At 29.1% G+C, this 14,495-nt stretch overlaps 1 protein-coding gene across 13 annotated transcripts in view; it reads right to left on the reverse strand.

Moving 5' to 3' along the window:
- Positions 1–4,915: 4,915 nt before the first annotated feature.
- LOC129913063 (proteoglycan 4) overlaps positions 4,916–14,495 on the reverse strand; it is a 52,280-nt gene continuing 42,700 nt past the window's right edge. For all 13 annotated transcript variants that reach the window (XM_055991467.1, XM_055991470.1, XM_055991466.1 and 10 more), the window contains 3 exons: positions 6,636–6,857; positions 5,803–5,916; positions 4,916–5,733 (listed from right to left, as the gene is read on the reverse strand). In XM_055991467.1, the coding sequence (XP_055847442.1) occupies positions 5,492–5,733; positions 5,803–5,916; positions 6,636–6,857 (578 nt within the window). In that variant the 3' untranslated portion in view covers positions 4,916–5,491. The remainder of the gene's footprint in view (positions 5,734–5,802; positions 5,917–6,635; positions 6,858–14,495) is intronic.

Below are 14,495 nucleotides of genomic sequence, written 5' to 3' on the forward strand. Positions count from 1 at the left end.
CCTAATTTTCAATCGAAATTTCACGTGTCAAAATATCAGCTTTTTTCAAAAAGTCGGTAGGCATTTCGTTCGTTAAAATGTCTATTTTCTGATGGTGTAAAAAAAATTTACATTAGTATACTATAGAACATGTTCTAGTAAAATTCAAAAAATGAAAAAAGCTTGAATTCGAAAAAAAAATTTTATCATTGCTTACAATTTTGGCCTATTTATTCAAATTTACACTTTAATTACCTAAAAAAACGTAAGATTATATGTAACATTGATAAATCTTACGTTTTTTGAGTAATTAAAGTGTAAATTTGAATAAATAGGCGAAAATTGTAAGCAATGATAAACATTTTTTTTTTCGAATTCAAGCTATTTTCATTTTTTGAATTTTACTAGAATATGTTCTATAGTATACTAATGTAAATTTTTTTTACACCATCAGAAAATAGACATTTTAACGAACGAAATGCCCACCGACTTTTTTAAAAAAGCTGATATTTTGGCACGTGAATTTTCGATTGAAAATTAGGGTGTTTTTTTGGTATTAAGTCAAAATAAGGTGAACAAATTAATATTTTAAATCAAATAAATTACAGTGTATTTGGGAGATAATAAGGTAAGTTTTCTCCAAATTTCGTAGACAAATTTTTGTTTTTGAAAAAGATAAAAATAAAAAACCAAAAACTCGGTTTTTTGAATTTTTCACATAAATTTTGAGGTCATGTGAAAAAATTGTGGATACAAAAGTTGTAGATCTTTTTATTACCTACAACTTTGCCATACAACTTTTATTTATAGGAAATCGAGATATACCATTTTTTACCATTAAAAACTCAACCCACCCACTTCCCGAACTCGGCTCGCCCGTAATTTATTTTTCCTTTAATTTTCATCATATTCACCTCCTTTTCCAATGGGTTTCATTCTACTATGATTTGTTTCAAAAATTATCGACCCTGGTCGTAATACGCTTCCGAAATAATATTTAAGTTATAAAATCTAGCTTTTTTCCTTCGAGGAAAAAACATCCTTTTATCTTGGATATTCAAGTTCTTGATGTCATTTATCAACTGCAACACTTTAACCGAATTTTACATGTATTTTATTCAACAGGTGTTTCTGTTAAAGTTCCTAATCTCCTACCGTTAAAAATTAAAATAGAGTTTTTATTTCTTTATTTGTATGCTATTATTTTCTAAGTTTGCTTGTATTTTATGTCCTAAAATAAATTAAACTTTTAATAAAAAGGTTAAAAGGTAGTATGGGGATGACTTTGGTTTCATTTTATTCAGCATTCAAAAATACATTGAAATAATGTTTCAGATTGCATCTCCATAAATTAAAAAGTTGAAAATCGGCTTGGATAGCACTTATAGGACTTGATGAACTTCATTAAGATCTACTGCTGTACTTTGTTCTTTTATTTAGCAGCTGGAGTTCAAAATCTATTAGCGGTTTATGAACTTAACCTACCCAATGAAACCGACATTTTGAACAATTTACGTTTTTGAAAAAGTGATACCATTAAAATGATCAGTCAAGGGAAAAGTGTCACCATTTTTTATACAGAACTGTATGTTTTGTATTCAATACTTTTGAGTACAGAGACCGTTTGGAAGTTATATGCGAGAAATCTTTCTTATTGTAAAATAAAGATAATTAAATTTTCGTAGCAACATGTAAATTTCTCCTGGTCTATTGTTTTCATTTATAAATAAGAATGAGTGGTCAAAAAATATTGTCAGTCAAAAAATAAATCAGGTTCAAACTTTTTTCTAAATCCTTGTAAAAAACTACAAATCTAACTCAATCAAATAATATTTATGAAGGTTAAGTATTTTTCAAGTTTGGCCACTTATGAAGTTAGAACAACTTTCGTCTTAGCTTAAAAAAATTTAATTAATCTTCAAACTAGGCCTTTTTTTAATCTTTTGTGAAGCTAGAGCATTGTTGAAGGTAAGGTCACTTTTGAATTAGGGGCATTTTTCATAGTAGGGTTTTTTCAAACGTTTATAATTGAAAGTAAGGCTTTTTTTGAAGGCAAGGTACATATCTTTGTAAAAGTAGGAACTGCCCCTCCCTGTGATTGCAGACCAAACTGAATCTCATTTTGTGTTGTGGGGTTATTATTGAAAACATAAAGTTTACAAAACTAAAAAAATTAAATAAACAAAAAATAATTTTGTATGCGTTTATTTTTATTTACTATTCTGTATATACTGAAAACGTGAGCACTTTACTTTGGTTTTTTTGAGTTTTGTGTTTTAATTGTGTGACAATACTCTTAAGAATGTCTTTTTAGAACAATTTATAAACTTAATAATTGTCATTGAAACTATAACATTTAAATTTTCCGTTGTTTTTTTTTTTTATTATTTTTGGATCTTAAACTGAAATTTTTTGTAATCGTTTGTTTTAATTTTTATTCCCTTGAATTAATCTAACACTTACAATTAAAAAGAATACATATGCTACTGAAAAGATAATTTTCTGTTTCAGTTCCTGAAAACGGTTATTTTTTAATTTTTTTTTTTTATTATTTTTATTTTTACGTTTCGTTTTTTTTTTTTAATTATTATGGTTTCCAAGTTTGCCGGCTTCGTATAATATATTTTATGTAGACATAAATGTATTACAATATTTCAATTTTTTTTTTAAATGTTTATGTGCTTTTTTTTTATTGGAACTGTATTTTTTTTTTTGATTTAACTAATATACAAAGTGACAAGTGTTATGAAAATAGGTAAGTGTACCTTTCTTACTTTTTTTTATAATAACTGGATTCACATTTTAACAGTAGGATCATAATAATAATAATAATAATAATAATAATAATAGCAAGTGTTATATCAATTAATATTATTTATGATTATAAATATTATTTTCAACAAATATTATGGGCACATTTAATAGTAAAATATTCATATATTTTTTTTTTCTTTTGAATGTATATTTTTTTTTTTCAAATTTAAAATTTAATAAAGACACAATAATAACACTTATTACATAATTTAATTACTATAAAACTAAAAATGAATTAAAGCGAAGAAATTATTAAATAATACTAAATACTTCAGTACACAAATATAAATGCTGACATTTCTCAATTAATGGATTTTTGTTAAGTACAGCTTTTTTGAAAAACAAAAACTTTCCCGATATATATTTTTGCTAAGAACAAATTGAATATAAAACGTCGAAAATTGTAGGTAAATTCATGTGTTGAGTTCAGAATTCCTAGCTGAAACTATAGGTTTTTATGTAAAATTAAAAAAAAAAAAAAATGTTTAAAAACTGAATGACAACAAATCAAAGAATTTACTGACCCAAAATTTGAAAAAAAAATATTAGTACCTATTGTCTTCTTATCCAATGTATAAAAAAACCTCATTTGCCCTACAAATATATGTAAATCATGCTGTGGGGAATAGAACTTATTCAATTCATCTTTTTGCAAATCAAGTTCACTTTTTTGAATATTGTAGATAAAATAAAACTTTGATTTCTTGTTACTTGTATGTTTTCTTTTGTTTATATGTAATGTTATAATTGAAAAGTAGAGTTAAAAAGGGTAAGAGGTATTAATTGATATCTTGAATACCAAATTATGTCTCTATCGAAATAAAGCTAATTTGTTTACTATTTAAATTTAAATGGTTGACTTATTAAGAACAACAATTAAATCACAGCTATTAATCTTAGACAAAAAAAAACTCGTAACTCCACTTTTTTTCAAAAATGACTTTTGAATGCCATTCTTTAGAGATTCGATTTTGCTTCTCTTATGTTGCGCCTGTTATGTCAAAAAAAAAACCAAAGTTTTATTATAAATTTATTCAAACCTAGTGACTTACAACCCTCAACCATTCTTGTTTACAAGAATGAAAAGGACCTACAGTTTTACTCTTGGAGTCTTTATTATATTCCTTTCAAAAAGCAGTACCTAGTCCTACCCTGAAAAAAATGTCTGTAGTAGAGTCTATTTTTGAACTCATAACTCTGGCCCTAATCATTGCGCTACGAGGCATAATTTGAGACCTAGAATGTTAAGGAGCTATATTGGGGCCTTGATGGTGTAGGTCTGTTTTTCAGACGAGAGAATAATGCATGATTTTTGGTTCTAATTTTTTGGTTCTACGGGTCCCGGTTGCCCTCCCCTTACTGCGATCCTAATTCTATGACATATATACACTCGGAAGTACTTTTTTAAGAAAAAGGAGGTCGAAAAGTTTATAACAAACACCACAGAATTACCATGCAATATAAAATCAATTTAAAAGGGAAAACCTCTTTAAACAAAGAAAAGTCTCAAATAAAAAGAACATTATTATATATTATAATATTATATATGATTAATTTTAATTAATTAATTAATGATTTTTTATCTACGGCCGGTAGGAAATATAAACAACAAATAGCCATTAAAAAATATTTACGAATGAGAAACTAATTTGGCTTATTTTTTGTGTAATTTTGTGTACTTGGGTTTTCATTGCAATAGTAAAAAAAACATACAAATTAAAACAACTCTCATAGAAATAAGTGCACTATTTCGACCCGAACAAAAATTTTGAAATAACAACTTCAAAATATCTGTTCACCATAAAAAGCTGTTAAGTAATCTATTCAATTTGAACCTAATAAAAAACAATCGAGGAAAAGCTTTTAATAATATCAACACTTATAGCGTTTTTCATTGTAAACCGAAAAAATTGTACATTTTCATATACACCGGAATCATTTGAAAATCATCGATCAATACAGCTGATTCGTGCATTTTGCAATTTTACTTAAACACTTACCTAATAAAATCGTTATACGAGTAATATTTTTTTTTTTTTATTATTTCATGATCTTTAAATTAGCTGTTTTTGCTGTCTATATTTTTTTTTTTGGACGGGTTATATTGTGTTTGTTATTTATGATGATGATTGGGATTTTGAGATGGTAAACAAACTTCAATTACCTAATATATTATGATTTATGACTGTGTTTAGAATGATTATGGAACTCGAAGCAAATTGTATCTGGTAGTGAATTTGACCTTAGGTATTATAAATTTCGCTTGAATTCGCTTCGAAATATGAAAACTGATTTGGAAAGCTATCGTATATGAAAACTCCATCAATAGTCCATACTGAATTTATGATGAATGAATCTATTTACTGGAGTGCATTTTAATATAAAAAACAATAAGGGCTTTAAATTTCATTATAGGTTAACTGCGCACATTTTTGATAAATGTTTTGCTTGTTATTATGCTATGAACAAAATTGTTACTTGTCTTGTTTCAAACATTTAAGTATTTTTGTTGATTTAACTTCTGTTATTATTTCTTTTTTTCTTGTTCTTTTCTTTAATTTGTTGTTTTTTGTTTTGAATTTAAGATCATGTTATTAATTGTTTTGTTTAAAAATATACTACCCTGTAGTAAAAGTAAAATCAGTTTACTCGTAGATTTATATGTTACTTAAATTATATATATAAATATAAAATAGGCTTAGACATTGTCTTCCTTGCTACCTCCCCAGAAGCGGTCGAATCGGTCACGAGCCTTTTCCAAAACATCTGTTGCATTATTACGAACTGATAATCCTGGTGTAGTATCTGATTCAAATGTTGGATCATCCAAGCAACGAAGAGTTGAGCCGGACACGGGCTTATCAAAGCGAATGCTTCCTCCTTTACCTCCAGTAGGACTATCTGATGATTTTGGGTCACTAAAATCGGCACCTTTCCAAGCTAAATTATAATATTAATAAGAATTACATGTCTTATTTATATTGTATTACTGTCATGTTAGTTACGTACTATCCATTCTGACTTGTTCTGTTAATTCTGGCGGGGCAGATTGTGGAGCTGGGGGAGGTTTTTCAACTGGCGTTGAAGCCTTGATTTCGCTTTGAGGTCGACTATAATTTTCACCTGTGAACACAAAAGATAATAAGATAATGAGAAATTGTGTTAAATACGTTGCTTATTATTTTTTCTTCATCGCATTCATTAGTCATAACGTGGACTTATTCGACACACGGCTATTTTAAAAGCAGTTTATTAAATCGAAAAAAATACAAATTCGCGAAGAAGAAGCTATTGAATTCTGAGAGCCCTCAAGTGTGTCTTTATGCATATTCCGTTTGGACCATTACTTTTGGGACCCCCTGTGTATAACAACCAATCGATGTTCGTAAAGCCCCTAAGGTTAGGTTAAAGTGGCCGTCGGGCAAAACACCCGACTCACCTAGACCCTCATGGTCATGGGTCAAATGTGACACCACAAAAAACTAGCAAGTTTGGAACTCACTATTTGAACCACTCAGAGCTTCTAATGAATAAAAATAGACTTTTTACGTCTGTTTTCATTATATCACTACTGTCTTCGAACAAGAATTCTCCTAGATGGAGTTAACTTTTCTCAGAGAGAGCAAGGCAGGTGCAGTCGATTTAAATTCAACAAACACTTTAAACCTTTCAATTCTATACATGGCCATTGGCCATATTTGTTTGGTTGGCAGGAAAGTATAACTCTGAGGCAGTTATGAAATAACGATCTGTAGCCAACGATAAAAGAAAATTAATATTTTGCAAAAAGATCATGTAAAAATCGAATCTAATTAAATTTTCAGAGAAAATAATTTACATACCTTCCTTGACATTTTGCGTTACAGTAAATGTCTTTCCTGTATCTAAGGGGACAGTCCAATTGACCGGATCTGGTGATCTCATGATGATCTGCTCAGGCGATTTAACCCTAGTAGGTTCTGGAGGTGATTTAACTATAGGTTCATCTGGAATTTCAGGAGCTGGTTGAGGACTAAAGCTTGAAATTGCAATTGGAGCTTCCTTTTCTGCGAGTTCCCCATCATCTAAAAATACATTAAAAATATAAAAAATTTCATTTAATTTATAAGTTAGTTTTTTTAAAAACACAACATTTATAGCAAAAAAATCAAATGTCCAAAATAACTTTTTTTTTTGCTTTAAACTCTTTAAACGGGAAGTATTTCATACTCACCTTATAGATTTTTATATTACCAACAAAAAAAAGTTATGACACATTTTTCGATATGAGCATTCTGTTTCATGATATCGGCCAATCGAAAGTAACGCAGAGGACATTTTGACGCTTGTTATCCAGTTTATGTCATTGAAGAAGCAATCTTTTTTCTTAAAAATTGCTGAGGCTCATGATAAAGTTTATGTTCTAGAAGTTTCAAAAAGAACTAACTAAACGTAGCTAAATTATTCACAGACAAAGACGTTAACGGAGAAGACGAGTACGCGTCTATTCCGTTACCGTTTTTATCTGGGAATAATTTGGCTACGTTTAAATAGTTTTTCGTGAACAACATTGACTTGATGATGAGCTTTCCCATCATACCAAGTTTTAAGAAAATAGATTGATTCTCCAACGAGATAAACTGGATAACAAGCGTCAAAGTATCCTCAAAGTTGAATGGAATGACCGATTCTAAAAAAAATAGAAATATTCTAATAACTTTAGAATTTTAGTTCTAAAAATATCATTCTTTTTATATATAAAAACTTGTTTAAAGTCGAAAAAGTATTTTTTGCTATCTGCTCGTGAATGGTATGGTCGCGAAAAAACACTAATTTCACAGTTAAATTAATTTACAACAAGAAGTTCTATGACAAATTGTTTCGATACGAGTGATCAATTAAGAGCTATATCGATTTTAAATGTGTCGTAACATTAAAAAAAACACCGGTTTTTCAATTCGTTTTTTAACTGATTGCTCGTAAAAAAAAAGGTGTACAAAATACTTTTGCCTGTGAGGCCTGGTACGAAGATCGAGCTAAATTTTAGCTCCCATACAAATTATTGAAACATTTTAGCCGAGCTAAAATGTATCCCATACAAATTATCGATAACTTTTATGGGAATTTTATCTCGGCTGAAATTTAGCTCGATCTGCCCACCAGGCTTTAACGTAAGTTTTTTTTCGGAAAGCATTCCATTTCGACTTTTAACGAATTTGTAAAAACAATGACAAAATTTAAAAATTGAAGCTATTAGAAAAAACATATTGAAGTTGTGTTTTTTTTTAAATATCAATTAATAAAAAAATTGTGTTAACATTTTTCCAATCCACCCGTTGCAAAGTTTTATACGAAAGACCTACATATATCTTGAAACTGGTCGCTATCGCAAAACTTAAATGTCACTTTCTGTATGTAATATTAAAATCTATAAGAAGAGTATAAAAATGTTTTTATTATCTAAAAGCAATAATCCGTTATTTTTCACATTAATTTTATCAGTTATTAATTTATATTTTATTTTAATTTTTTTAAATGTAGTTTTTAACAAGTACCTATCGTAAAATCTATAGGTTTTTTTTTTGGCAAACTTGTTCGTAACTTTTATCTTAATTAGATATCGTTTTCTTCATAACATAAAATTAGTAAACATTTAAAACGCATTTTTCGAAGAAAATTGACGTAAAAGCTAAAAATTAACAAGGGCAAGAAAAATAGAATTGCTTTGAAAAAGTAAAATCTGAGTAATCAAAAAAGATATCAACTTCTAGAATATTTAAAGGCATTTACAAAGAATAACATTTCTACTTAAAACTAAGTCTGACAAAGATTCTTTTTTAACAGAGTATTATCAGAGAAATTATGGTTAACACGCTTCAAAGTACAATATCAAAATAAGCGTTTTCTTAAATTATCGCTAAGTGAAATCAACTTTGCGGATAGAGAGTTACTGTAACAATTTTTTTCTTAAAATATACCTAAGAAGTACCTCTTAAAATTTCATGTTCTAATTTGGTACTTACGGGACACCCTGTATATTGTCTGGGCTATTAGTATACCTTGTCTACCGTGTATTCGTCACAATCCTGTTCATTTGAGCTAGAAACATGAGTTGTGAAATTATTCTAAAAAATAGGAGTTGAGGAGTACCAGTTTCCAAATATTAATAGCAAGGTGCCCATGTAGAGTGCACGATGCTTCGTCGGGGTCGGAAAATTCTTCACCGATACCTTTGATACCAAAAAAGAATCAAAACAAGGTAACATCATCTTTGAAAGAATAACACAGAACTCTAATGTCAACATCAGATGTACCATCTTCCAAAAGTCCGTCCAGCTGCTTGCATATGCCGATCATATTGACATAATCGGATGAACACAGCCTGATGTGAATGGCTTTAGTGAGCATCGAAGCAGGAGTGGCGAAAATGGGTTTAACAGGCAATGAGGGCAAAAACAAGTATAAGCTGTCCTCAAAAAAGGACACATCGAGGTAGTAAAGAATTTTGTCTACCTAGGCTCAGATATAAACACAAACAACAACACCAGCACTGAAATGAAACGAAGGATTAGGTACTCTTGCCAACCGCTGCTACTTTGGTTTGAGAAGTATAATTGACCTTACCATGCCAGTACAGTACTGCTATATGGTGCCGAGGCATGGACTTTGATGAAAGCGAATGAAAATACCTTGAATTAGGATTATTTACAGAGAAAAGTCCTTCGAGCAATTACACGGTGTAACACCGTAACACTGAGGTATTTTTTATGAAAATCACTATATAGTAAATGGGTATAAATTTGACGAAGCTAGATTTTTTTCAATGGGTGAAGGTAAAAAAAAACGTTTTTTGCCCCCAACTCCAGATTTTGGGGGTGTTAGGGACTTTTTAAATACCGTTTCGTAATCAGTGCTACTAGCTCTACAAAACGTGATAGGTCTCCGCCCGTGTATATATTTTAAAACCTCATTTTTGTAACACCGTGTTATTTGTTCGGTCTGCATTGATAGTGATTGAAGAAGATACAACATTGAACTGTACGGTATTTACAAGGATAATAAGTAATAACCTAGCGAACCATAGATGGCTAGGTCATGTGGAGGGTATAGACAACAGTGCACGCGCCGCGCCGCCGCACAGTGGGACAAAAGTGGAAAAAACTCATTGGTGTGAAAGCTGGATTTTTTTATATGTTGGAAGTTTTTCTTACAGTAATTGTTGTAGAATCAGGATGTGAAAGCATTTCTTTCAAAAAAAATTTCTAGACTTAGAAATTTGTATTCAAAGTTGAAAAATTATGAAAACTGATGTAAATACGAGTATTTTTTAAATGGTATAAAATCAGTTAAATTTTGACTTTTCAAAAAAATTTTTTTTTGTTAATATATTAAAAATAAACAGTTTAACAATATCACACTGAAAATAATAAATTTCGTAAAATTACGAAAATCGTTTCATACACTACATTTTTGTTGGCCCAACGAAACTTTCGTTGGCTCAACGAAAATATGTAATTTTTCGTAATATGAAAACCTTCATCAATTAATGAAAACGTTTCATACACTTTTTCTCCCTTTTTGGTGCCAAAAAATCCAATTCAATGAAAAGATTCATCAATTAACGAAAAATTTCATACTCATTTTAAAGAATAAAAATAAGAATTTTTTCCTTACTTTATTAAAGTTTTAATTAAGTAACGAAAAAATTCATTAACTTATGAAATTCAACATTAACTAACGAAAATCTTCATAAGCTTATGAAAATTCTTCATATACTAATGAAATATTACATTGGCTTATGAAAAAATACATCAGTTAACGAAAAAAATCGTTGCCTTACAAAAAAAAACGTAGACTTGGGTGCATTTCTGTTTTAATGATTAAAAATTGAATCTTGCTTTATATAGTTCACATTAGGTTTTTGTTTAAAAATCTATGTAAGCTGAGCTGAATATAAAAAATATTTGCGTATTGACAAGGTGTCTCACGATAAGTCGGACTCATCAGTTGACTTAAGTGAGCTCCACCGGGTCGAAACGCCAAATTTTGGTTTGGACTATATTAAATTAATAATTTAACAAGTCCAATAAAAAAATACAATTAATACAACGAAAAGTTTCGTTAGCTAACAAATATTTTTTCGTAATTTAATAAAAATGTTCATTAAATTTACGAAAAAATTCGTTAGCTAACGAAAGTTCTTTCATAAATTAATCAAAAAATACATTGACTAACGAAAAATATCACCGTGGTTAATTAAATTTTACGTTAATCGATGAAAAATTTCGTAAAGTGATGTAAAAATTCATTAACTCTCGATCAAAAATTTTTATGAAAAATTTCATTAAAATACTACAGTTTTCGTTGATTGATGAAGTTCTTCATTAACGTATGAAAGCCAATTCGTTGAGCCAATTAAATTTTTCATCGGCTGAAAATTAATTAAATTTTCGTTGGCTCAACGAATTTTTTCGTTGTATTTACGTAAGGATTTGGTTCAGTGCAGTTACAAGTTTAGCGGAAAAAAAATTTTTCGATTTTTTATTTTAAGAATACAGTAAAACCCGGATAAGTGCCTCTCGCTTAAGTGCCTAATCCGCATAAGTACCTTTGTTTTTTTAGAACCAAAATTTTAAGGATTTTTTCATATAAAATTCATCTTTTAAGTACCTTTCGCTTAACTGCCTTCCCCGCTTAATTGCCTGGCTTTTCAAATACTTATAGTTGAATTTACTTGCAAAAAATTCTTTTAAGTACACATTTGAAACAAGTTTGAACTGTAAGAAAAACTTCGTTTCCTAAACCGCTTTAAATTCAAAAATTCTACTAAAGGTAGAAATTAACTAGTTAGCTATTTTGAACTTTCAAAGTAATTTTGTTTTGTGAAGATTATGTTTTTAGTAATCAAACATATTTTTTTTTTTTAATATTTAATAAATATAGAGATAAGTGCCTATGAGCACTTAACCGGGTTCTTGTAAGTACCTTACCCGCTTTAGTGCCTGTCAAAATAGTGCATTTAAGGTGAGGTACTTATCCGGGTTTTACTGTACTTATAATTTTCCGGAATTTTGAGTTCAAAAATTGTTTTAACTACTTCCTCTGTTTGCCTCTGTGGGCGGACTCATATCACATGATAGTGTTGAATCTCAGCAACATTTGGCACTAAAAATCTCATCCTAGTTCGTCCTAATAAACTTTTTAGAGCAATTTGAAGCTAAGCAAATGTGAAAAACGTATTTTATAAAAAAGCAGATTATAATAAAAAATGGAAATATTTTTTTAAAAATCATATGTTTTAATATGTTTTTTGATCCGATGAATTCAAATCTGACGTTAGTTTGAAAATACCTACATATTAAAAAAAAAATCGAAAAATACATAAATGGACGGCTTTCAACGTTTTGTGCAATTTATTTAAACTTTTCTGGGGTTTACGAATATAAGATTCACAGCCGTTTGCTGAATCGAAACTTAAGCATTTATGTTCTAAATAAACTCTTATGTAGCAGTTTACGCAGAGGATAAAGTAGAGAATAGGAGCTTATGTTCAACTTAAATTATTTAAGTTTCGTTTCAGCAAATGGCCCTCAGAGCACAAAAAAACTAAAATAAAGATATGACTAAAATTAAAACCTACAAATTGTTTCTTAATTTTTTTCCTAAGTCTTAAACAATAACACTGTGATAGTTCGATTTTGCAACAGAAGCGAGACACATTTATTCTAGTTAATTCGAGTATGCTGAATTCAGTGGTGGCAACCGTTTTGAAAGTTTGGCTCAAGTTTTCGAGATATTTCGAAAATAAAATCTAAGGTCGGGACTATTAAAATACTGATAATTTCGAATAATTAAGTTTTTTTAAGCAGTTTTTAGTTTAGAGAAAAGCTATTCCTGTATAAAGCTATATGTTTAACACTATTCCAACCTAGATTGTGATGTTTCGGTCGCTTACAAACATTTTATAAACAAAAACTTCACTTTTTCATGTTTTTTTCATTTTGTTGACTTTCAAAGCCTTTAATATGGAGGCAATTTGAGTTTAACATTGATTCGGGATATTTTATATTATTTAAATAGCATATTATTCCAAAAATGAATAAAATACTGCAAATCTGAAAAAGTTCACTAGTGAAAATCAGCCTACTAAGCTACGGAAATGTATCAAAACCTGAACTTAAGATTAAATTAAGATAGTTTTTGGATTTTCAGCTTAAGCTTAAGATATATCAGAAAATAAATTAATGAGTTAAACAGTTTTTGGAAAAACAAAAAACGTTCTTATATACTTACATCATGTCGGGATAAAAGCAGTCAAAATAACGTTTTTTCCCTTTTATAACTGTAATATTTAAAAAAAAAAGGAAGCCAAATATATATGTATGGCTTCGGATTCGAGTTCAGCACCCCTTTCACCTTCAGAAAAGTATATTTTGGTTCATGTGGCAAAAAAAAAGTTTAATTTTGCTTACCAGTGTTATTTAATACATTTCCGTAGCTTAATAGACTAATTTTCACTAGTGAACTTTTTCAGGTTTGCAGTATTTTATTCATTTTTGGAATGATATGCTATTTAAATAATATAAAATATCCCGAATCAATGTTAAACTCAAATTGCCTCCATATTAAAGGCTTTGAAAGTCAACAAAATAAAAAAAAACATGAAAAAGTGAAGTTTTTGTTTATAAAATGTTTGTAAGCGACCGAAACATAACAATCTAGGTTGGAATAGTGTTAAACATATAGCTATATACAGGAATAGCTTTTCTCTAAACTAAAAACTGTTTAAAAAAACTTAATTATTCGAAATTATCAGTATTTTAATAGTCCCGACCTAAGATTTTATTTTCGAAATTTCTCGAAAACTTGAGCCAAACTTTCAAAACGGTTGCCACTACTGAATTCAGCATACTCGAATTAACTAGAATCGATGTGTCTCCGCTTTGTTGCAAAAAAAAAGTTCTAAAAACTATCACAGTGTAATTAATCTTGCAAGAACATCTTATTTTGGTTCCCTTGCTTTTAATAATCTTGCCTGAAAATTTCATTAAAATCGGTTCAGTGGTTAAGGTTTATTTGAGTTTTTTTCCAGTTCCCCATACAACGTGAATAACGGTTTCTATTAGAACTATTTTCCTTCTTTCAAGACCTGTTTAAATCTTTTTGATATCTTTTTTATTTCCCGAGATATCTTAAAATGTAGTAAGTTAGTTCGGCTTCGTATATTATAAAGGAGATAATGACGGTATAATTTATATGGTAGATATACCATGCCAAACAACTCAAGATATCTCAGGCAGTAAAAAAGATATCGAAAAGATTTAAACAGGTCTTGAAAGAAGGAAATCAGTTATTATATAAACCGTTACTAAATATGTTCAGACAATTTTACTTATATAATAGAATAAGGTCCGAAATAGTCAAGAAAAAACTTTTTTTGCATTTTCTAACGGTAATATTTCAAGAACAGGAACTGATTAATTTTATATGACTTCGGATTCGAGTTCAAAACATCAAAACCTTTAGAAAAGTATGTTTTGGTTACTGCAATTCACGTTGTCTTCGTTAAATTTCATACAAAAGTACTAGTTTTCGACTTTTTTCAACTTAGTCAGTGGGCGGTGTTAACTAGTGTTGATTTATCTTTTTATTTCCTATTATTCCTGAAAATTTCATCAAAAACGGTCCAGTAGTTTAGATTTTACGGAGTTTTTTCCACTCTA

The sequence above is a fragment of the Episyrphus balteatus genome, chromosome 3 (assembly GCF_945859705.1).
Source record: "Episyrphus balteatus chromosome 3, idEpiBalt1.1, whole genome shotgun sequence".
NCBI classification, from domain to species: Eukaryota; Metazoa; Arthropoda; class Insecta; order Diptera; family Syrphidae; genus Episyrphus; species Episyrphus balteatus.